Source organism: Galleria mellonella, unplaced genomic scaffold (genome assembly GCF_026898425.1).
Source record: "Galleria mellonella isolate WM207_F2 unplaced genomic scaffold, CSIRO_AGI_GalMel_v1 utg643, whole genome shotgun sequence".
NCBI lineage: Eukaryota > Metazoa > Arthropoda > Insecta > Lepidoptera > Pyralidae > Galleria > Galleria mellonella.
Window position 1 is genome coordinate 346,301 of NW_026442135.1, and position 26,328 is coordinate 372,628.

At 35.0% G+C, this 26,328-nt stretch overlaps 1 protein-coding gene across 7 annotated transcripts in view; it reads left to right on the plus strand.

Annotated features, from left to right (window-relative positions):
- The window catches only part of LOC113511162 (KH domain-containing, RNA-binding, signal transduction-associated protein 2), a 301,526-nt gene extending 278,539 nt beyond the window's left edge, over positions 1–22,987 (plus strand). The window contains exons 7-12 of one of the 7 annotated variants that reach the window (XR_008253501.1): positions 7,452–7,601; positions 10,035–10,175; positions 10,839–10,941; positions 13,247–13,361; positions 16,793–16,952; positions 21,691–22,987. Coding sequence is in view for 6 of the 7 variants with exons in the window: in XM_052900280.1 (XP_052756240.1) it covers positions 7,452–7,601; positions 10,035–10,175; positions 10,839–10,941; positions 13,247–13,357; positions 16,793–16,952; positions 21,691–21,763 (738 nt within the window). In the remaining variant the exon portion in view is untranslated. The remainder of the gene's footprint in view (positions 1–7,451; positions 7,602–10,034; positions 10,176–10,838; positions 10,942–13,246; positions 13,362–16,792; positions 16,953–21,690) is intronic. The other 6 variants (XM_052900280.1, XM_052900281.1, XM_031912128.2 and 3 more) reach the window with 6 other exon arrangements.
- Positions 22,988–26,328: the final 3,341 nt, after the last annotated feature.

Below are 26,328 nucleotides of genomic sequence, written 5' to 3' on the forward strand. Positions count from 1 at the left end.
CATGTCTTCACGATAGGCCAACTGACCTGCCATCATCTTCACCTAACATCTGTCACTGGTGCCCCGCCAGCGTATACCGATAGCGCAGGCGAGGTTACCATTCCATTTTCATCCATTAAAAAAATCTGTTCTACCAACTACAATACTTCTATTACACAGTGTGTTAATTAACAAAATCCATTCTTTTAACTGGTGTTAGTATTCATTAAAAGGATCTCAGAATTTTTGTTTTTCCTAGAAAAAATCTAAAACCTGTTACCAAACACTGAAAAAATAAAAATAAAAAATTTTAATATAATTTTCAATACTTTTCACTGCGTAATTACATTTCTGTTTTGCCAAAGATGTTGACAGGAAGAGAACGCTATATTGCATTAAGTTGGCCTTTTATACCAAAATGTTTTTAGTAAAGTGATCAATAACAACAAATAAATAAATGTAAGGATTTTTATAGGAAAAAAAATTACTGAGACACTATTAATGAATTATTAGTCGTGTTGTCCCGGCATAAAATGGAAACCACCGTGCTGAATTCCAGGTGTATTCATCACGATGGACTAACTGCTTTGCTTTTCATTCTCATCTATCATACCTCACTGGTGCCCCATCAGCGTATACCGTTAACGCAGGCGGGGTTACAATTCCATTATCCTCCTTAAAAAAAACTCACTTTCACATTTATATGTAAATGCTTACAGCAAAAATAATTAAATAAATAAGCTTAAAAATGTGTAACCCAGCTAACTTGTAATCTTACCAATCTCGTGTAAACCCGTACATCGACAGCGATATAACGTAAAATTCTATTAAATTACGATGAAAATCTATGAAACTATCATAAAACTGCCACCTGACAACCTCGTAAAACCTTCGTGTTGCTTTATGCAATCGATCTCTTAGACTATAAACCGTGATACTGCCAAGCCAATTTGAACTTTACCGTCCAATAGTTTTATTCTGAATTTCCCTACTCGATCTCTAAGCCTTACAAAGCAGCAAAGGACACGTAGTCAAGGAATTTAGATCGTTCTATTAGATTATTGCTCCTAAAAGAAGATACATCAGAAAAATCACACTGCGTACTCTCATTTCATCTTGTTCCCATATATGGTACAGAATGTTTTTTATTCACATGAATACTCTTTACGTTTAGAAGTTACTAGCTTCTATCCACGACTTCGTCCACGTGACCGGGATATGTTCATATTATTTAATAAAAAGTGTGTAAGTAGGTAAATTTACTATTATTATCTTTATTTCCGTTATTACCAGTAAAATGTACTTAAAGGCGACGGTAGTCACTTACTATCAGATAAGCCGCGTCTTTTATAAGTTTTAAAATACGCATGTTATATATATATATATATATATATATATATATATATATATATATATATATATCTTTATTTTTCACAATAGATATAATTTATTTCAGCAATAGAACAAATAGCGAATATAACATAAAAGCTACTAAATACTAGCATAGAAGCACGCAGGCAACTCCTCTGTTGCTTTCGATGACTTTATCATCGTAGATGAATGCGTCGGAACAACAAGAATCTTTTAAAGTATCATGTACATCATGGGCAAAACAGTATACTCTGTTATGTCCATGGTACTGCTAATGTCTATAGGCGACGGTTACCACTTTCCATCAGGTAGGCCGTCAGCTTGTTTGCCATTCTAAGTTACATAAAAAAAGTTTTTATATCCACGTTAAAAGAATCACTTTTATTATTATTGCTTGAATACATTTCACGCGCGCGTACACACACAACACACACACACGCACACACACGCACACACACGCACGCACACACATACACGCACACACACCCGCGCACGCACACACGCACGTACACACGTACGCACGCACTCGCACCCACGCACGCTCACACACACACACACACATAGCTCCCATATCTTAATTAGAATAAATCGTCTCTTCCAAGAAATTATATTTATTACATTGAATACACTTCTTATTACTTACTGTGTACTTGTAATAACAAGTGCTTAGTAAGTAACTCTACGGAGTGAGGCCCTGGTGACTGTAATACAGGTATTCTTATACCTATCTCAGGCACCAGTCTCTCACAATTATATTTATAATTTGATTATTTTATTATATAAATTTAATATATTATATATTATTTCATTGTGATGAATTGTAAAGAGAAATTAAATCTATTATTATTATTAAACGAGTTAGTAAATCATGAAAAAGTGTTTGTTGAATATTTCTTAAGTATTCACACTTTATTCATATTTTAAACAATAAGTACAATACGTTTATGCTTAAGTACTACTGTTAAACTTAACATGATTTTAAAAAGGCCAATAAATATAATACTTAGCTGGAAAAGGTCGAACATAAAATAGAAAAAATATTGTCTAAAGCTGACATTTAACAATATTTCTTTAACTAAGGTAAAAGTTGAGGTTACTAATAGTTTTAGGATTATTCCTTACATAAGCTTAAAACCAGCAATTTTTTTATGCAACTTAGCCGTCGCCTATAGACATGAACTGTACCATGGACATAACAGAGTATACTGTTTCGGCCATGATACCTCCCATGTGTTACCATTCCTGAGGACTCAGATGTTATTCCTCTGTACCCAGTAAATTCACTGCCATATCCCACCCTTCAAACCGAAACACAGCCATGCAAACACAACTGCTTCACGGTAGAAACACGAATGGAACAGAGGTACCCAAGCAAACAACTTATGTACAAAGTCTCCCTCTGGTTTAATTTTGATTTATAGTATATATATTAATTTAGGAAAACGGGGTATAAAAAAAATATAAAATTTAAACGTGAGAAAAAATATATGTATTATGAAAAAAAACATGAAAAATTTTACACTTATATTTTTTTACGTACCTAAACATTAATTTGAATGGAAAAGTTTTCATGGGCTCTCATTAAATGTCGTATCGTTAAAAAGATCGTCTTGTATAAAATCGGAAAAAGTTCTATCAGTTTTCTTATTACATTTTCGCGAGTTACAAGCGTCCGAAGTATCGAAAAAAATGGAAAACTTCCTTACCACGTGGAAGAACTACAAAAGGAATTTCATCAAATTGCCCGTGCTCTATACAAAACGTAGTTTGATCATATTCTGGACACTGCAAGCTGGTATTATCAGTACTCAATAAAAAATATTTCTATTTCTATAATTAAATAAAATTGTACAAAAAAAACAAAACAATTAAAGCGTGACAAAACAACATGGAAATATATTCTTTTAAATACATAAAAACATCAGAAACTTAATAAAAATAAATTGAATGAATCATCGAAATTGTTACAGAATTTATTTATTTATTTTTTAAAAGGAACACCAACAGCATATTGCATTCTAACACATATAACAAACATTAAATACAATACAATATTAATGCACACGCCTATTAAATGTATTCACTTGTTGTAAATAAATTTTTACACATACAAAAAAAATATCGAAATAGACTGTAGCCTACTTGGAAGTCATTGAAAAAATACTACTACGGAACCCTTAAAGACGTATTCAGTGCACTCTTGACCAGTTTTTTAAATTACACCGGAAATGTCATATAAACATGCAAACACCGGTTTTTAGTTGTTGCAATGTTCATGCGAAATGGATATTCAGCAAACGAGTTTTATTTTATGGGCTTTTTAATTAAAATATGTATATATAAACATTTACGTAATTTATATGGTGCTTATAGAAAAATTACCTATAATATGGTGCTTGAAGAAAAATTACCTAGTCTCCACTGCAGAGCTTAATCATTCAATCAAATATTTAATAAAATAAAAAAAAATCTCTTTGAAAAGCTATTATTCCAAATAAATAACTGTGCTCTATATTAAACGATAGGGTTATTTATCTAAGACAATTTCCAAGTAAACGTACGAAAAATATATTAAAATAACATATTCCTCTTTCATAGCACATAAACTTGACGTCATAACTTCGCGGTTTTTATTAAGAAACATTTTAAAATTACAATGTCTTCCCAAGTTTAATAAGGACAACAGCATCTCGGTTTATCTAAAGTTAATGACGCAGTAAGTACTACGGAGTTTGATGAAGAAAACTTTGTAAAATTTCATCTTTTTTGAAGCCACGGAAAACTTTCACAAAACCCCCGGCCATTGGATTAGGTACACTGTCAAATACAATACGAATTAATGCAATTTATTGCACAAACGTGCACATTTTTAATTAATAAAGCACCACCATTATTATATTAGCCATTATCTGTCTACTGCTAAACGTAGGTCTTCCCCATAGACTGCCACGAGGAATGGTCCTGAACCATCTACATCTACTAGCTTCCTACAACGTCATTGAGGTCGTCACTCCATCTAGTGAGGGATTGCCCTAAACTGCGCACTGAGACTGCGCAGAGATGTTGCATCTCTGTGCATCTTCTACCGAATCTATCAGTGTTCTGAGATATTGTTCGGATTGATACCTGCTGCTAATTTTCACCACCGTACAACCCGCCACAATCTAAACTTTCATCCCAATCATCTAGACGAGTGGCGGTCTTCCACCGTGCGTTTTTCAAGGCACTTTCTTTCACGCACAACCATTCTTTGGAATCAACTTCCAGCAGCAGTATTTCTGAATCGATACGACAACATAACATTCAAGAAAAGAGTATATTCCCTTTTAAAAGGCCGGCAGCACACCTGCAATGCTGCTGGTGTTGTGGGTGATCATGGGCGGCGGTAGTCACTTACCATCAGGTGAGCCGCATGCTCGTTTGCCCCCTGTGTTGTAAAAAAAACTGCGTTTACCCGTACGGGAATTCACCACAATAAGAAGTCACCACTATGGTTTCTATGGAGAAACGCGTGAAGATAAGGGTACATTGATGGATAAACGCGTGAAAATTAACCTGATAAGGGTATATAGATAGCAATTGGGCTATTAAGCCCCATTACTAACACCCTTTCCCACATAAATACTACGTCATTAATGAGAACTAAGGTTTAATACTTCTGTATCCTGCAATTTCTTTTTTATGTATAATAATGAAATAGTAACCCCGCCTGCGGTAACGATATACGCTGAAAGAACACCAATGAGAAATGATAGGCAAAATTGAAAAGGCAAGTAAGTTAGCTCATTGTAATGAATACACCTGGAACTCAGCACGATGGTTTCCAGAACTGTCATTTTATTGGCATATCCCATACTTCAACCCAAAAAATAACCATACAAGCCTATTTATTTGTCGAAAACAAAAATAAAACAGAGGTGTCAATGCAGAAGACTCTTATTCTTCTTAGTGTTACCCAGAAAGTTGACAGGCAGCTCCATAAATTTACCTTTTTGATTTGCCAGACCCTATACAAAGTCTCCGATAAAATAATACCCAACAACGTAATACTTTTTATTCCTAACTTTGTAACACAATTTCTCGTAAATACGCGGAAATTGTCTATACAAATACGCTCGAGAGCAACTCGTACGTAACGGAGTAAGCCATTCGGCACTTTGTAAGCGATACTTAAGGAAAAGTATGGGAATAAATATTCGCTCCAATTCGATTATAACTGCTCACACGGCATCAACCCCTCGGCGGGACAAATATTTGTGTACCTCTTGAAATATTTGTTAGCTCTGAACACACTTGAGAGGTGAATGACCAATAGGGAATTAGGCCACGTTTGCGTCGACGTTCGACAACTGAATTTAAAGGCAATGAAAGAAAATTTACTAGAGACTGGAGAATAAAAAATGTACTTCGTCTACATTCGGTTTGAAGAGTGGGATACATATGTCAGTGAAATTACAGGGTACGGAAACATTACGCTTTAGTTCTCAGGTATGACAACATTTGCACATACTACGAGCGTGTGATCCCGGCTTAGGATGGGCCCCGTAAAATAACTTACTTTCAATCTAATTCACAATAAAAATAGGTTCTCAATTCGGTTGTATTTTATAATTCCGTCTTTGGTAAACTGATTTGGAAAATTCTGTTTTCATTTGAAAGTATATGCTTTCAGATTGATTTCATAGTCGTTTTATATAAATAGTTTCATTAGTTTACTTTTTAAACCCAAATAACTAGTTTTGTAACAATTGAAGTTAGTCTTTTTTTGGTAGAACAAAATCCTAAATTATTAATATATGGCTAGATACATTATTATCTGCCTATATCTAACCCACAGTTACCTTTAACATTTCTCCCTGCCTACTATTATCAATATTAATTACTTTACCTACCTGAGTCAGCATTTTTAGCATTCTAGTAAAGGTTTGGGTACAAATTACCATGGCTAGAAAAAAGCTTTTTTTACCAGAGAGTGACTTTGTACATAAGTCGTTTACTTGGGTCCCAATTGAGTTTCAAACTTGAAGCAGTTGCGTTTGCAAAGCTGTGTTTTGGTTTGAAGGGTGAGATATGGCAGTGAATTTACAGGGTACAGAGGAGTAACACCTGTGTCCTCAGGAATGGCAGCGTATTATGTATATCACGGACGAGACAGTACAATCTATTATATATTATATAGTCTATAGGCGACGGTTACCACTTTCCATCAAATGGGCCGTTAGCTTGTTTGCCATTTTAAGTTGTATAAAAAAAAGCTTACTTACATGGAATTGGTTCAGGGCAATCGAATATATAATCCACTGTCAGCGTTTTCTAACTCCCAATCTCCAGTTAGGACGAACTGGTCATAAATATAAGTGGAAATCATATCCAGAACTCTAACGGGATCCTTCACTCGAAATCGATTTGTCATAATGTTGTCTGTGAAAGATACAATGTAGTTTACTTCAATTTTATAACAATAATGTTATCATTATACCATCAAGTCAGCCGTTCTCTGTCCGCTGCTGATCATGGGCCTCCCCATAGACTGCTATAAGAGACGGTCCTGAGCCACCTTCATCCCTTTCTTTACAATGTATTTCGTATTTCAGATCGTCACGCGTTTGGACGGAGTCACTACTCCAGAATCTTTGTTAATAATTATATATTTTTAGATAAAAACTGGATTTTGATGCTCTATCTAGATTTAGGAATAGATGGAGTGTCAATTGTGATAAGGTTATGGACGCTCTTAATCGAAACTAGGAAATAGTAAAGTATTTAAGAGAAATGGGCAGCAGCGTCCCTGCTAAAACGTCACCAAAACCTAACTTTTCAACCCACCTGCCAAGCGTACTGCTCATGTTTTTTTTTTTTTATTATACCACTAAGGTGGCAAACAAGCATACCGCCCACCTGATGGTAAGCTGATGGTAAGAGGCATTACGCGCGCGTTGCCGACCCTGAAGAAACCTCTGTACCCCCCTTTTGAAGAACCCCATGCTGTAGTCTCTAGGCGACGGTTACCACTTTCCATCAGGTGGGCCGTCAGCTTGTTTGCCATTCTAAGTTGTATAGAAAAATGAAGGTATATATTTATTTATTTATTTTTGTTATAGGACTACAACGACGACATACGGCAAGAACAAATGCTTGAGATGCAGATTCTGTCATCGCAGAATGAACAGAGACGGCTCACGCCTCCGGATTCTTCTAGAAGTGGCAGTGAAGAAACACTACCTCTGCGGGATACCACACAGAAGCATAGGGTAAGATCTTAGATTGTATGGATAGAGCATCGAGCCTCAAAAACGGATCAACTTTTTGTCAGGTAATTATCAAATTAGCTGACTCGTTTTGTTATCAGTATTCATATATACTTACGTATAAAATATATCTTGTTAACGTATTACTTAATAAATAAAATGAGTGTTTTTATAAGGCAATATAAATATAGAAGATATAAAGAAATCGCTCATAACTATTTTATTTATCACGTAAAATTGTATTAAAGTTGACCCGCTTTTCTCGAAGTATTTGTATGGAGACACTCTGTCTATATAATCTAAAGGTAAAATCAATTATTTACTTATTCATATTACATAGCAAACCAAGTAATGTGCATGTTTTCCGCATAACTAAATCCAATTATAAAATTGTGTCTGAAAAATGTTACAGTCCCTTCGGTTTGAAGGGTGGGATATGGCAATGAATTTACAAAGTACAGAGGAATAACACCTGAGTCCTCAGGAATGGCAACGCATGGGTGGTATCACGGGCGAAACAGTATACTCTGTTATGTCCATGACACTGCTCATCTCTATAGGCGACGGTTACCACTTTCCATCAGGTGGGCTTGTCAGTTTGTTTGCCATTCTAAGTTGCATAAAAATGTACAATTTTAATGTTTAATAACTAAAATACCCACTATCTTTAAATGTTGACACTTACAATTAACTAATTAAATCTAATAATAATTATTAAGACTTATGTTATTATTGAATTTCTATTTTAAAAATGTAAGCCATTAAAAATTACTAATTGAGACAAAACTTACATGCCTTTAGATAAAGGGAAGCTACACTATTATCATTTAAGATTTTTTTTATACAACTTAGAATGGCAAACAAGCTGACGGCCCACCTGATGGTAATTTGGATAGATCATTTGTTTGAACCTTATTTCAAATAAATAAATTATTATTATTACTAACGACCCGCCCCGGCTTCGCACGGGTGCACATTACATCACATCACATTAGAAACCTCTAAAATTATCAGTGTTTCTCTACAATATTATGCATGTATTATACATATGAACCTTCCTCTTGAATCACTCTATCTATTAAAAAAAACTGCCTCACAATCCGTTGTGTAGTTTAAAAGATTTAGGTATACATAAGGACGGACAGACAGCGACAGCGACTTTATTTTATACTATGTAGTAATTATAAACCAAAGAGAGTTGTTTGTGTGGGCCACCACTAGAGGGCGCGATGCTGAAAGATCTATAACAGTTCTTTGTCTGCAAGCACGTCCCCGTGAAACTTTTCTCTTATTAACTCAACTTTAATGATAAAAAAAGTTAGACTGAAAAGTATTTCTAGTCTTGTACGTTAGAACTAATTTAAGTTAGGTTAGGTGTCCAACTAGTTCAGTAGTTTTCAGCACGTTTTATTTGTTCAGACAAAACGCGCACACTGACTCAACAAATCGGAACCTCGTACGTTGTTCAACAATTATTTCGAATTATTTTCGATCTCATTTCGTCATAGTCGTAGAATACTGACGGATCTGACAAATATTACATATAAAGATCCGTCAGTATTCTACGACTATGACGATTTGACATCTAATACCTTTTTTATGCAACTTAAAATGACAAACAAGCTGACAGCTCACCTGATGGAAAGTGGTAACCGTCGCCTATAGACATGAGCAGTACCATGGACATAACAGAGTGTACTGTTTCGCCCATGATACCCCCCATGCGTTGCCATTTCTGAGGAAGAGCAACCTTATCTTGACTCTATTAGAACATCACCAAAGCCTAACTGAGGTTGCCAACCGTGCCAAGCGTGGCAACTACTGGCAACAAAAGTGGGAGGCATATGTTCAACTGTTATATCATCATCACCTTGCCCTGACTAATTATAAATAACAATTTCTTCTTGCTACTTCATTAGGGGTTTATTTTTTATATTATATGTTATATATTCAGAGATAAGTATAGTCAGAAATAAGTCCACCCTTGCTTACAATACTTATAAATACATTAACAATGTAACTTACAAGTGCAATAAAGAATATATATATATACACATATATTATCCTTACTAATATTATAACGTATAAATGAGTTTGTTTGTTTGTTACCTTATAATGTCTTAACGGCTTTGGGGATAATTTTTAGAGGGACGAGGGATTTTGCTGGCCATCGTTCGACCACTTTGTTCCCTTAGTCGATTTATGTGATATACCAGGACCACAAGGCATAGAATGGTTCACATGGCGACAGGGATTTGTAGAGGTACTGCGCTGACCTCAAATAAAAGAGAACATCACAGCAATAATTATATACTGATTCACAAGGTCAAATCCACGGGATATAGCTGTAGCCTAAATAATAATTTGAAAAGTGTAGCTCGCGATCCAGCAAAATTGGTACCCATATCTTACTGCTATTAATATCTTTTACCCCAGCAGTTAACCGGTGTCCAGCCGTCGCCAGCCCAAGCCGCGCTGCCTGGCGGTATCCCCATAAACCATGGTGCCAACGCGCGAGACTTCTCTCCACCAGCGCCGACTCCAGCGCCTGATCATCTAACCGCGGCTCATCATCAGGTTTGTCCTAATATAGATTGTTATTTTAAAAATAATATCATCGTATGTAGGTTCTCCAGAATGCATTCAGTATGTAAACGGATGCTTTTAGACAGTATGTACTACATAATGTTCTGAATAACTATAAATCGCAGGTTCAAATCCGGCGCGAAGGACCATTAGGAATAGTGTCGCTCGTGTTTGAAACACAAAACCTGGAACAAACTATTTTTATTACACGTAGCTACAATTTTAATGGCCGACCTACGTGACTGTTGACGGAGAAAAGGCGGGAACAAGCCAGGCAGTGTTGCCACAATTGTGACAGTTTTTAGCAGGCCATATTCCACTTTTTGTTAAAGAAATCACTATGTGTGATTTAATTGAGTGTGAACAGTATTTAAATATTATGTACCATTCTTTTTACCATTTTTCAAACAAAATAAAATTATTTGTATTAAAAGAAATATTATTGTCATATGTCTCATAGTAATATATTTTTTTAATAATCCCTTTTATGGTAAAGCAGTCTTTTTTTATTTTCAGAGTTAATTTGTTACCCTAACGTCTAGTAATAATATTTTATTATACATAACCTTATTATAATTGACTTGAAAAGAGTAATTGTGGTATTCCTTGAAGATTCTTCTCTGTAACTGATAATTTCCGTCTATTTGTGTACAGTTGGCGGCAGGTCATACTGGCGCCCACCATGGTGTACTGGTCGGGGGAGGAGTATTACAGCAACCTCCCACACATCATATACTTACACAGAACTCCATACTGGGTATGTATTGACATTTGTTACAAACTAAGCACGTTTTATCTAACCATACAAACTAAGCACAAAATTTTATGACGTATGTATAAATGTCAAAAGTTTTTTCACCTTTTAGAATAACAAACATAATTTTAACTTTTAAACTTTTGCGTTGCATGGTTTATGTTAATTCCCGTCTATTATAAATCATAAACATAAAGCTTTAAGTATATAGTGATAATTATTTAGTTTAATATTCAATGTAATAGTATATTATAGTGACAGCAGATATACAAGTACAGTACAGTGACAGTAGACATACAGTTACATGTTACAGATATTTTGGCACAAAAATCAATACAGAAAAGGATCCATCAAGTACTTTTTTTTATCAAGAAAGTGTTACACATTTAAAAGTATTGTGTGTCAAATTGAAAATTAATAAAGAAATGAATTACAGAGTCTCATCAAAATTAGTTCAGAAAACATTATTTTGATTTATCACTGTATCATAACCTTTTAATATCACCTCGTAAACATTGTCCCAATAAATGATCGTATTTATGTGAAAACTTTCCAATAAGAAACGGAAACAACTGAAAGTAATAACGAAACTATCGAAGTAAGAAGTAGGAGAAAAGGTTGATAATGTTTTCATTATTTCCGTCTGTAGAAACTCGAAAACTGATACAAAACTAAGTATGAATAACTTATTTATTAATAGAATTAAGCACAATAAAAAAGCAGTGTTATTATTTATTAATAATAAAAAAAATATTACATTTATCTACTGTAATTTTTACATAATATTTAAAACTAAGCACAAATAAAATTTTACTAATTTATTAGATACTACTGCCAGAAACTAAGCACAACAATAAATCACATTTTATCATCTATGTATATTATACCTGTCTTCCGTTACAATAAAGGGGAGAAAGAGTTGATAATATCTTAATTATTTCCTTCAGTAAAAACTCTAACACTTATACAAAACTAAGTACGAATAACTTACTAAATTTGTTAATGAGTTTTACTTAAAATTAAGCACAATAAAAAATCAGTATCATATTTTATTAATGTTACAAGAAAATAAAAAAATACATTAATATACCATTATCATATTATATATATATCATTTCTACATAATATTTAAAACTAAGCATAATTAAAATCTTACTAATTTATCTGCCAGAAACTAAGCACTACAATTAATCATATTTTATTTATTCTTATATATCTACGTATATTATACCTATCTTCCATTACAGTAGGCTGAAGCGATCGAACGCAAAATACTACGACGCTGTTTTTATTTTAATATATGTTAATAGTAATTTAAACATTAATTGCATCTTCTGCTAGATATTCTGTGGTGTTTCTCCTTTCTGAGATATGAGGATTTTGAATTGCTTATCACGTAACATACATACTTATCTGGCACGCCTATCTCCAAATGGGGTAGACAGAAACAATGGAACGTCTAATAAATACATAATTAAATGAAGAAATATAATATAGATAGATAAATATTCTTTATTGTTTCCTCCGTAAGATTACAATAGTAAACTTATTATAAATACAAACAATTACAAGAAAATATTACATTAATAAAACAATGGGCAGCCTTATCGCTTAGAGCGATGTCTTCCAGCCGACCTTTGGATGGAGAAGAGTAATTAACAATTTGACGGCAGGCACGAAACTCTGGTCGTTTTTTTTAAAAACATATAGAGATATGCATGCGTACAATAATGTCAATATATAAATGTAAATTTTAAGTTACTAATATATACTAATATAAATGAAAACATAACATTTCATGAAACAAAGGGCACAAAAGAAAAATTATCTAACTAGATAATTCCTAAACTAAAACAAGAATTTTTGTAACGTTATACTCATTAAAATTTCCACCATACTACGAGTAGTGTTATAAATGATTAAGTTCTTAAAGATTTTTTTACATATTTGTTCTATAAAGTTAAAAGTGTTTTAAGAGATTTTGCACAGTAGGTATATAGTATATCTTCAGTTAACAGTTTGAATTGTTTTTATCTTATTTATTTAATCTTATGCACAAATTTAAAATAAGTATATGTAACGCATTTGACACCTTACGCCTATTTGTACCAACGAACAAAAGAATAAGCAGAGCTATAAATATCTTTTTATTCTAATTCAAGGCCTAAAAAAATCGTGGGCTTCATAAATGATAATATGAACTATATTTATATATAAGAAAATTCTTAGAAATTCTGCTATCGCATTAAATTAAGCACAATATTATACTACTAAACTAAGCACGACTAACACTAAGCTCACTAACCAGGTGGCGGGGATATATTGGGACTGAGTAGCCCCGTTCTTGGTGGTGTATTGCACGCACATCCCGCCCTGCGGGGAGTAAAGCCGGCCGCTGTCCACGCCCTAGCGACGCAAGGTCGGTACGTCATATTTTATTCAGACCCAAAATTAAGCATGGAAATAAATTTCTGACACGTTTTGTGCTTACTTTCTTTACAATTTTTAAATTTCTTTTTAGTTTCTGTCTATCTTAATCCCTGTACTTCTATTTCGTGCACTCATTCTTCATAATTATTGTAATAATTTAATTTTCTCTATTAATAAAATTATAATTTTGCATACTCGCATTTTAATTCAACTTTTCGGTCATAGATACAGATATAGGTTTAAATAGATACTACAAATGCATGTAAATTTTTACTGCAATCGTATGTTAATTATTATTATTATTATAGCCATTAACTGACCACTGCTGATCATAAGCCTTCCCCATAAGGGGAGTTTTGCCAGTAGTTGCCACGCTTGGCAATCGCAGTTAGGCTTTTAAAGATGTTTCAAGAGAGACGCCGCTGCCCATTCTTCACCTTACGTTAGTTGCCTCTTAGGCCAATCACGGGAAAGTAAGGGGTAGCTTATTCTATGCCGGGACCAATCGTGTTTCAATATTTACCCCTAAATTAAGATTAATGATGCCTGATATAATCTGGTTAATTTTCAGTTCGGAATTTCATTTTATGTCGAATAAAATAATACTAGCCACATTTAATGCCGTATAAATGTTTGAAAGAGTCGAGGATTATACATTTATAATACATTTTATAATATCAAAGCAAATAGTGGCACGCTTAGATTACATTGCCATAAAATTGGCCACCCCTTCCTTTCTCGTGGGTGTGGTAAGAGTAACTGTCCACTGCTGGACATAAGCTTTCTCATAAGAAAGTTTTGCCAGTGCTTGTCACGCTTAGCAAGCAGGTTGGCAAAGGCAGTTAGGCTTTTGGTGATGTTTTAAGAGGGACGCTGCTGCCCATCCCTCGACCATTAAGTTCTCTTAATCGTCTCTTACGACACCCACGAGAAAGAAAGGAGTTTACACATTTAAAATGTGTATAAAATCAAAGAGTTTGAAGAGTAGGTAACTATGATAAAAAAATTACAAGATAACGAATAACTGTATAAAATCTTGCTATCGAAATAGTTTTTTAACAGGCTTGTTTCAAATAACATTGAAAGTAATCTAAAACCATCATAACTGATATTAAGACCGAGTCTCGCATTTTTCGAAATCGGTTAAAAAATAACCAATCGAGAAATCTTCATTTTAAAATGTCCGAGTGGAAAGATCTATTGTGAAATAATTGAACCGTCCGCAGCCGCAACGCCTTAATTGAAAACCTTTCAGGGAATTGTGGTGGGGTTCAAACGACAGAAACACTGCCCGCAAAAACTTGTATAAAGAAATCTTTGCGTATGGTACAAGTGACAAGCGTCAGCGGAAACATTCGTTCTCCTAATTGGAGCTAGTTATACATAAGATAAAGTTGGGTTGTTCATTACGAAATAACAATTTTCCACAAAATCATTTAAAATTTCATTTTAAAATCTCTTTCCCCTTATTCATAAAATCTAAAACTTTCTGCATACCAACTTTAATTATTTTGGTGTTTTGCCACTGTTTTCAAATTGAGAATTTAGTGCAAAAGAATAGGACAAACTTACTTACATACCTCTGCCAGAAACATAGTACAACAATAAATTGCATCTATTTTTTTATATATTTACATTTATGTTATGTATTAACAGTTGTACTGTTTTCAATTAGGCCTATGTAGGTTGAAAACCCTATACAGCGCGTCAGGTCAATATTCACGCGATCCTGTGGAAACTATTGTAATTAGTTACGATGGGTGAATTACCCTGACTACATGCACATTTTCATCATCATCATCATCATATCAGCCGTTAACTGTCCACTGCTGAACATAGGCATACCTTAATTACTCTGTACATAATATTCTATAATATAGGGTCACCTGGCGTGCACAGTTAGGTAGGGTTGTCGCTTTTTCATTTCAGCACATTGAATATTTAACAGTCTAATTGCTTTCCTTATAAACATGGCGCAAACCCGCTCCAGTAGAAATTAGATTACTTACCGGCACTTACGTGAACTATATCACGTATTATGATGCAATAATGACGATGATAACAGCTGTTAATTGTCCACTGCTAAACATAAGCCTCCCCCGATTAAGTAGTTCTGCCAGTATTTGCCAGGTTTGGCATTCAGATTGGCAACCGCAGTTAGGTTTTGGTGATGTTTTAGGAGGAGCGCTGTTGCTCCATTCTTTGACCATTAGAACTAATCACCTTCGTCTCTCATTTATTTTTCTATTAGTATATAAAAAATCATTACCACATTCATGTCCCTTATCTCAATTATTATTTGGGATCGACGTAATATGTTTGTCTCTTCCATTCTTCAGTACATAAAAATCATAGTATAAAAATAAACATCGACATATCCGCTGTGAGCTTATGTCTTAATACATACGAACTCTTTGACGAAAGATGTGTCCAGACGCCATTTTATATTCCAACATTCCGTAAAAATGAAATGTCAGAAGTAGATTGTTTCCTTTGAACGAGGGTCCCGTGATGACAATGATTTTTCTTTTAAAAACTAACCGCAGTTTGTTTCAACAGAACTTAATTAATAGTTAATACCAGAAGGAGACTTTGTACAAAAGTCGATTGCTTGGGTACCTCTGTCCCATTAGTGTTTCAACCGTGAAGCAGTTGTGTTTGCATGGCTGTGTTTCGGTTTGAAGGGTGGGATATGGCGTGAATTTACTGGGTACAGTGGAATAACACCTGAATCCTCAGGAATGGCAACGCATGGGGGGTATCATGGGCGAAACAGTATACTCTGTTATGTCCATGGTACTGCTCATATCTATAGGCGTCGGTTACCACATTCCATCAGGTGAGCCGTCAGCTTGTTTGCCATTCTAAGTTGTATAAAAAAAATAGTTAAAATTACAACAGAAACACTCTCTACATTGACATTGATGCTCTTTTCCACTGAGGGTTTGCTGGAAGAGAACTCTTTTACAGTTAAGTTCACCTTTGTATATTTGCTTCAATTTATCATTTCAGCCGTTAACTGTCCACTGCTGGACATAAGCCTTCCCCATAAGAGGAGTTTTGCCAGTGGGTGTCACGCTTGAAAGAGGGTTGGCAACCGCAGTTAGGATTTTAGAGATGTTTTAAGAGAGACTGCTGCCAATCTCTACCATTAAGTTCCTTTAATCGCCTCTTACAACACCTACGGGAAAGGAAGGGTGACCCATTCTATGCCGGGACCACGCGGGAAATTATTTTTATAATGATATCAAAATGCATTTCAAAGTTCCACCAAATGCCAACAATTACTAATATTAACATACTAGGCTTTACCCGCGATTTTATATACTGATTCACGCGAACGAAGCCGCGGGATAGAGCTAGTAAATTATAAATAGATCCAAGACCCTTCAACAAAACGCATTATAGACTTACTATGCGCCAGGTGCGGGTGGGGCGGCGGCTGCGAGCACGGCCCGCAAGCGCCCACTGCTGGGCGGCGCGCGGGCCGCCATGTCGCCGACTAAGCGCGCTGTGATGACCCTACTGGCCAGAGCCAGGGCTGCCACCCACAAGCACGCGCCGGCATGGCCCGCGCCTCACGAGTAAGTTATTCCACGTTCCATGACAGATGATTATTATTATGCCTTGTGTCGCAAACCACAAACAAAACCCACTCTGATTAGATTTAGCCAGTAGGGTCACTGGCTAAATCTAAGGCTGCCGCCCACAAGCACGCCACCCGCATAGTTACTTCGAGTAATTCCACATACTGTAACAGATGATGATTCTGTCACGCGTGTGTAATGACCCTAGTGGCTAGGTCTAGGGCTGCAAACCAAAAACACGTAGCAGCAACTGTTAAAAATCACCACTATTCCATTGTTTTTAACTGATTTCCGAACTGAAGCATTCAATTCGACTTTTTTTGTATAATTTTTATTTATATAAAAATTCATCTCATTTTTTGAGAAAATCTTAACCTACATGCTAATTTAACAAGTGATAACCCTATTAAAATTAGGGTTATCACACACAGGCACGCAGCCACCTAATTTTACATCCATGAATGCTTAACTAAATTATCAACTTTATTACAATGCGGAGTGTGCTCCCAATTTCTACATTACTAGGGATGAATTAAGCTTTCAAATATCCAATAAAACATATTGATCAATATAAATTAATACGCTTCTAGTTTGAATAATAATTATTTATTATTATTTCAGCCGTTAACTGTCCACTGCTGGACATATGCCTTCCCCAGTTTAGTTTGTCAATAGTTGTCACGCTTGGCAGGTGGGTTGGCAACCGCAGTTAGTCTTTTAGAGATGTTTTATGAGGGACGCTGCTACCCATCCCTCGCCCTCTCTTAGCCGTCTCTTACGACACCCACTGGAAAGGAAGGGGTGGTCCATTCAAAAATATATATATATATATATATATATATATATATATATATATATATATATATATATATATATATATATATATATATATATATATACAGTGTAATTGCGTGGTCTTCAACCTAGAACTGTTTTATGAGAGACCAAATAATACACAGGCATAACCCAGAAATCACCGACTCGAGTCAATTTATCTATACGATTCAAAAACAGAAAATATAATAATTTTTTATAATCGATTACGTATTTTTGGTATTTATATGTGTATGTTTATGTATATATGTGTGTTTGTATACATTAGTATCTATATAATAGTGCGCCACCTACCCTTTGTCTTTTTCTCAATGTCCTCTACCCAAAGGTCGTCTGGAAGAAATGGTTTAGCGATAAGGCCGCCTTTTGTATCGATTCTCATTAATATTTACTGTATTTATTATTTTTTTACTTGATTCAATAAAATGTATGCAATAAATAAATAAATATCCATTATAAAACAAAAAATCAAGTACTTCCTCTTAATAATATTGGTTTGAAAAAGTTCGAGAATAATCGCCTGAGAATAAAACCTCTTTACCTCAAAGTAAACATCAGAGTGAAACTATACAAAAGTCGTCTATTGAGTATCTATTCTATACATTATTCTAATATATTTTTTTATACAACTTAGAATGGCAAACAAGCTGACGGCCCACCTGATGGAAAGTGGTAACCGTCGCCTGTAGACGTGAGCAGTACCATGTACATAACAGAGTATACTGTTTCACCCATGATACCCCCATGCGTTGCCATTCCTGAGGACTCAGGTGCTATAATTCTGTACCCTGTAAATTCACTGCCACATCCCACCCTTCAAACACAAACAAAGCCATGCAAACACAACTGCTTCACGGCAGAAACACGAATGGGACAAAGGTGTCCAAGCAAACGACTTTTGTAAAAAGTCTCCTTCTGGTATAATATCCATCTTCTTTGCATTCTTTGTAAAAATTAAATACAAAAAACAGCTATATTTTAAAGCAACATCAACACGGTTTCATTTGTCGTGGTTACGAGTAGACGGACTCCACAGATATAGAGGTAGATAGATGACGCAAGTATCTCAACATTTTTTTTAGAGCAAACAAGCTAAGTCCAGGCCTGTCATAAAGTATGTAATTTTATCTATTTATTTATTTATTCATAGGAACACTAACAGTATACTAATATGACAGAATACACTTGATCCCCTTCATCATCATCTTCATATCAGCCTTTAACTGTCCACTGCTGAGCATAAGCTATCCCTTGGAAGGTTTTTCCAGTAATTGCCATGCTTGGCAGGCGGATTGACAACCCCTGTCAGGCTTTAGAGATGTTTTAAGAGGGACTCAGCTGCCCATCCCTCGCCCTCCTTTAGTCGGCTCTTACGACATCCACGGGATAGAAAAGGATGGCATATTCTATGCCGGCATCACACGACCTGTCATTTGTTTCTGTTGTCGTCCCCTTAGTCTTCAATAATACGATGTTAGAAAAGGTCTTATGCCCTCACATTATAGAAATAACTTCACTGCCATATCTCACTTTTCAAATCAAAACATAACTATGTACAGCCTGGTGGAAGAATACTTAAATTGGAGTATCTATACAGACCCAAGTAACGTTTACAAATGGACAGATCAAAGGAAGACTTTGTAAAAAGGTCGTTTGCTTCTCTGTCTTAATCGTGTTTCTGCCATGAAGCAATTGTGTTTACACAATTATGTTTCGGTTTAAAAGGTGAGATATGACAGTGAAATTACAGCGTTCAAAAGCATAACACCTTAGACATGGACGAAACAGTATACTCTGTTATATCCATGACACTGTTCATGACGTCGTTTATCATTTTCCATCAAGTGGTTCGTCAGCTTCTTTGCCATTATAAGTTGTATAAAAAACCTGATTCAAACATATATTGCTCTCCAAAAAAAAAAAACCAGTTCAATTATGAACATACATTTATTTCAGTTGAATTGTTTATATATCATTGTTTATTGTTATGTTTTTGATGCAATAAAGTGATAAATAATAAAATAAACCTCCTTTTAGCTTAAAAATCGTTTTTTACACTTTCTACATCTATTCGTGTGTACATCTGTGATCGGTCTGTAGCCACGACTAATGGAAGCTTCTGAGCTGCGCAAATGAAGTCGTTAAGTTTTGCCTTACAATATTCTAGTGTAACAGCACAGATTAGTTAGATAGACGTTCATTACTTCAACCCACCGTACAGAGCAGTGTTTCCTAACCTGTGATCTGGGGGGCGGGGGGTTGTTAATAATGCGCACTATCAGTCTCATTGTTAGCAATATGCCCAAAAAGGTCAACCTCCACGTGGTCCCCCTTGGAAACCATCATGCTGAATTTCAAGTGAATTCATCACGATGGGCTAATTAACTTGCTTTTTCATTCTCACCTATCATCTCTCACTGGTGCCCCGCTAGTGTATACCGATAGCGCAAGCGGAGTTACCATTCCATTATCATTCATAAAAACCTGTGATCCGCGCACCCTCAGGGGTCCGCAATAATAGGAATGACCAACTTGACTAGACTCAAGATTTACTGAAATCTCAAACTTCTTGAAATCTCAAATGAAACAACGTGGTTCAGTACACAATTATGTAGTATTGTAGTATTTTTCATTTTATTTGAAAGGAAAACATACAACTGAAATTAATTCTTAGTAACTACTTATTTATATTAGTGTGAGCATTGCGTCTAATCATCTTTCGCTAGATAAGCAAAATATTATACTTTTTTGGCCTTGCCACGATCGACTGGACCAATAGTTGTGATCGACCGGTTGGCAACCCTTGTTTTTTTTATACAACTTAGAATGGTAAACTAGCTGACGGGCCACCTGGTGGAAAGTGGTAACCGTCGCCTATAGATATGAGCAGTACCATGGATATAACAGAATATACTGTTTCGCCCATGATACCCGCCATGCGTTGCCATTCCTAAGGACTCAGGTGTTATTCCTCTGTACCCTGTAAATTCACGCCATATCCCACCCATTAAAAGGCCGGCAGCACACCTGCAATGCCGCTGGTGTTGTGGGTGATCATGGGCGGCGGTAGTCACTTACCATCAGGTGAGCCGCATGCTCGTTTGCCCCCTGTGTTGTAAAAAAAAAAAAATTAAATCGAAACACAGCCATTCAAATACAACTGCTTCACGGTAGAAACACGAATGTTCTATAATAATCCTCATAAGTTCGTATATCCCATCAAATGTCCCAACATTTTTTGCCAAATAAGCATACAGCCGATCGAAGACGGTCACTAGCCTCCAAAAGCAAGGATGTCACTTATGCATTGACCCTAAAGGACCCTAAATGCACTCTTTCTGAAAAACCTTCTAGTGCAGTCTCTAGGGAAAACTTCGTCAGGAAGCTCATTCCAGAGCATAAAGGGTATCATGGTACTGTTCATGTCTGTAGGCGGCGGTTACCACTTTCCATCAGATGGGCCGTCAATTTGTTTGCCATTCTAAGTTGTATAAAACAAATCCTTCTCCAGTACCACATTTCAGAGGATTTAAGTCTATCTCTTTCTTTCTAGGTTTTTTTTTTGATGGGTGAAAATGGTATGGTAACCCCGCCTGCGCTAACGGGATACGCTGGCGGAGCACCAATGAAGGGTGATAGGTGAGAATAAAAACAGGCCAGTTAGGCCATCATGATGAATTTATCAGGAATTAACCATGATAGTTTCCAGGGAGAACCGCGAGGAGGTCGACGTGGTTGGGAATAGGATTCTCAGTCTCCATTACTAACAATCCCTTTCCCCCCTTTCTTTCTAGGTTAACTACTACTAACTAGGTTAAAGTATCGTCTCGTATCTTTTATCCTAATTCGTACAGACAAATTCGCGATATACAGTTAATAATAACGATACATTTTGTTTCAGGCACACGGCGTTGCTCCCGCTGATCAGAGATGAATTCGTAACAGGGGTGGGTGTTAATATCAACCTAGCATAATCTATATTGTACGCGCTCTAGTCGAATTGTAATATACAGGGTGTCCATACTCCAATGGTATTCTATAAAATAGATAAATATCCTCACAACTATATTCCCTAATGGGGTAGTCAGATGACATCGATTGTTATCGTTATGATGAAAATAGTGCTAACACTCGACATACCAACTCCTATTTTAGAAAAATTCCAAAGAAATTTAAATACAACACGCAGCGCCATCTAGTCGCAAACTGAGCAGAGTATATTGTATTTCGCTATGTGCTACCATGGGTACTAGACAGACAATTACTACTACTTGTGTGAGGGTAGCAACCACAGAAAACAAGAGTTTCCAGGCCGCATCCTTTATATATGAGAAACTCTGACTCTTTGTGAGCTTTACTTGTCTTCAAAGCATGAAGCAAGTAACAATCTTTTTCTAATAACATACATTTGTATATCTTAGTCGCCTCTTACGACACCCACGGGAAATAAAGGGATGGCCCATTCTACGCCGGATCCACACGGCGATTTTATAGTTTATTAATAAATAATTCGATGGCTTCGTTAAATTACTGTTTTATGGACCATTATAAACTAAATGATGATACGGCCGTTAGACATCCACTGCTGAACATATTCGTCATCCATTCTTGGACTTTTGTCAATAGTTGCCACGCTTGGTAGACAAATTGGCAACTGGCTAGCCAGGTAGTTAGCTTTGGTGATGTTTTAATAGAGACGCTGCTGTCCATCCTTTGACCGTTAAGTTCCCTTTATCGCCTCTTACGACATTCATGGAAAGGAAGGGATGGCCCATTCTATGCCGGGACCACACGGCAATTTGCTATGAAACCATCATTTCTGTAATTACGTAACATGTAAATGTATCTTCTATCTTCACGCCAAATCACTTGCGGGATATGCAGAGAAAACCTAGTGCTACCCTTACATATGTTTAGCCACATCCTTTTTTATAATTAATTCCTTTATCTCAACTTAATAAAAATAATAATTGTAATAAATATGAAACATAGTATTAACTAGTAATGGACACCCTGTATAACATAATAACTAATCTAGTCGAATGAACATTAAGCTGAAATTATATAAGATCAATTAATATTAATTTATATTTTGTACCTGTTTTAGTATTATCAAATTATTATTTGTATTGCAAAGTTTTTAGTATTCATGAGATATATATACAGGATGTATCGAAATTTGCATCCTTTTAAAGGAATATTTATTTATTTATTTATTTATTTACACTTTATTGCACCAAGTAAAAAGAGAAATAACAAATACAGTAAATATTAATGAGAAGTGATTCTACCTGTATAATGTATTTTTTTTTAAATAAACTTAAATATAAATAATGTGGCTAAGAAAATAGTATTTTTAAGTTACATTTACTCGTGTGTTTTAAATAAATAAAAAAAAAAAGTTATTTTGATTTATTTAGTTCGAGAGTTATTTTTAATTTTTTTTTCTTTACGAATAATAATCAATAGCATTGGTAAGAACATCTCCTCAAAAGGCGCTCGAGATTTCGATTCTGTCCTGTATAACTTCACTATATCCTGATTGTTAGTTCATGCGTCATACTAGTGGACGGGTGCTTCTTTTCGATCAGTTCAGAGTTAGAATTTTTTTACAACACACGGGGCAAACGAGCATGCGGCTCACCTGGTGGTAAGTGACTACCGCCGCCCATGATCACCCACAACACCAACGGCATTGCAGGTGTGCTGCTGGCCTTTTAACAAGGAATATGCTCTTTTCTTGAAGGTTATGTTGTCGTATCGGTTTGGAAATACTGCTGCGTTTGTCTCTTATCGTACTACGATACATGTATTCCTCTATTGAGATTCTCAATTAAGGACTTTAATATTTTTTGGATGTATGTTCGTATGTCAGTCAAATGGCGCATTGATAGATTGGATGAAATAAATGGAATGTCGGGATCTAAAATAATTTTTTATTTTTAAAATTTAGTATGTAAACGACATCATACATTGGACAGGTCAAGTTATATCACATAATTTGCTTGACCGATTCTGATAAAACACATTGTTTTTAAGTTGGGCTGATGTTTAATAGTATAATTGATAAAATGTTTAAGAAAACTTTATTTTCGAAAATTAAAAGTTTCTTTAAACTTATTAATGTGAATTAAAAAAAAATCAAAAGCTTTTAGTGTTTTCAATGCCACATTTCAATACTACTCGTAGTTGTTAAAAATTAAAATTTAATTTAAAAAAAATATATATATTTCATTTTAGAATCTACTTTATACTGTGTATTGTAACTGGAAAGTACCCTTACTTACCTTATAAACGTGACAATGAGTTTGTTTGTCACTTTACAGCGCCTTAACGGCTCAACCAATCAATATGAAATTTAATATACACGTACTATATGGGATGGAGAAAGATATAGGCTACTGTTTATACCGATCAGTGAATATATATCGGTCACGCGGACAAAGTCAATAATAATAAATATATATATAATTATTATTATTAATATATATAAATACAAGCAGCCCGTCCCGGCGTCGCACGGGTGGACATTTTTAACATTTCCCTTCACTGCTCTGCTCCTATTGATCGTAGCGTGATGAAAAGTATACTATAACCTGCCCAGGAGTATGAAGAATAGTTGTACCAAGTTTCGTTAAAATCCGTTTAGTAGTTTTTGTTTCTATAACGAACATACAGCACAGACAGACAAAAATTTTACTGATTGCATTTTTGGCATCAGTATCGATCACTAATCACCGCCTGATAGTTATTTTGGAAATATATTTCATGTACAGAATTGACTTCTCTACAGATTTATTATAAGTATAGATTAAATTATATATATATATATATATATATATATATATATATATATATATATATATATATATATAAAACACAGATAGACGTTACTGGAACTGGTTGATGTAGTGAGGATCACTCACTAGGGAGTAGTTCAATAAATGATGGATTTCTTTTGCTAGTTTCCAGACGTGTAGGTAATTGATTCCATCATATGGGAATACGCTACCATTCAATAACAGGAAGGAAGGAATTGTTAATTCGTCGATATATACTTTTGATCTTCCAAAAGGAGGAGTTTCTCAATTGATCTATTCTTTCTTCGTATGATTACGTCACCAATTCTGAACATTTTTTTTTTGTTAATTTTACAATCTATAGGGTTTTTATGTGTGCACGCTCACGCGTTTGTGTGTGTGTGTGTGTGTGTGTGTGTGTGTGTGTGTGTGTGTGTGTGTTGGTTGTTTTTATATGAATGTATATATTTATGTGTACATATGGAGATTTTGTGCGCGCGCGTTTGTGTGTGTGTGTTTGTGTTTTTGTGTGTTGTGTTTTTTTAATGGATGATAATGGTATGGTAACCCCACCCGCGCTATCGGGATACGCTGACGGGACACCAGTGAAGGATAATAGGTGAGGGTAAAAGCAGGTCAGGTCAGTTGGCCCATCGTGACGAATTCAACGAGAATTGTTCACGATGGTTTCCATGGGGAACCACGTGGAGGTCGACCTAATAAGGCATATTGCTAACAATGGGACTGTCAAACTCCATTGCTAACAATCCCTTTCTCCCCGTGTGTGCTGTGTTGCTCGATTACATCGCCATCTTTCCAACCCGATTTGGACTATTCTTTTTACAATCTATAGGGTTTATTTCCATGTCGATACCATATTAATTTTGTGACGATTAAAACTGCTTTTTTCTTTGTCAGACAAAAAGTTTTGAATAACTGTATAAGGGAAGTTTTACTTCTCTTACGAAAAAGGCCTATTTCACCTGTTCACCAGTGGACAGTTAACGGCTGAAATGATGATGACGAATTGTCAATATTTATTTAGTCACAATGGAATTTCCTTGTTTATTTTACGAAGCTACACATTTGTCGTTTGAATATTTGTCGCAATAATAATACATTTACATATTCAATATGCTCGGGGAATTGGTATATCCAATTGCAATGCAATACAACGGTGACAATCGATGCTTCTGTCTGTCCCACAAGTATTTATTTATTTTATATATATATATATATATATATATATATATATATATATATATATATATATATATATATATATATATATATATATATATATATATATATTTTTTTTTATTGCACTTGTAAGTTACATATAAAATAATCTATTTATAAATGTTGTGAGCAAGAGTGAACTTTTCTCTGACAGAGATCTCTTCCAGTCAACAGTACCAAGTAAAGAAAGCATTTCGTTAGCGGGCAGCTGAAGGTGCTACAACTATTAATACATAAACAAATATACAGTTAAATAATATTATAATATACAGTTAAAGAAAATATTAAAATATATAATAAAATATTACATAAATACATACACAATTTTCAAACACAATTTTAAATTATTTTAGAAAGATAAATAATAAAAAAAAAGGATTTACTAATTAAATAGATATTAGCCCAACTTAAAATGTAATTGTCTCTTTTTAAGTTACATCTACGAGTATTACTTACAACCAATAAAACTTTATTTTTCTTTTATCAACAAAAAACTAGAG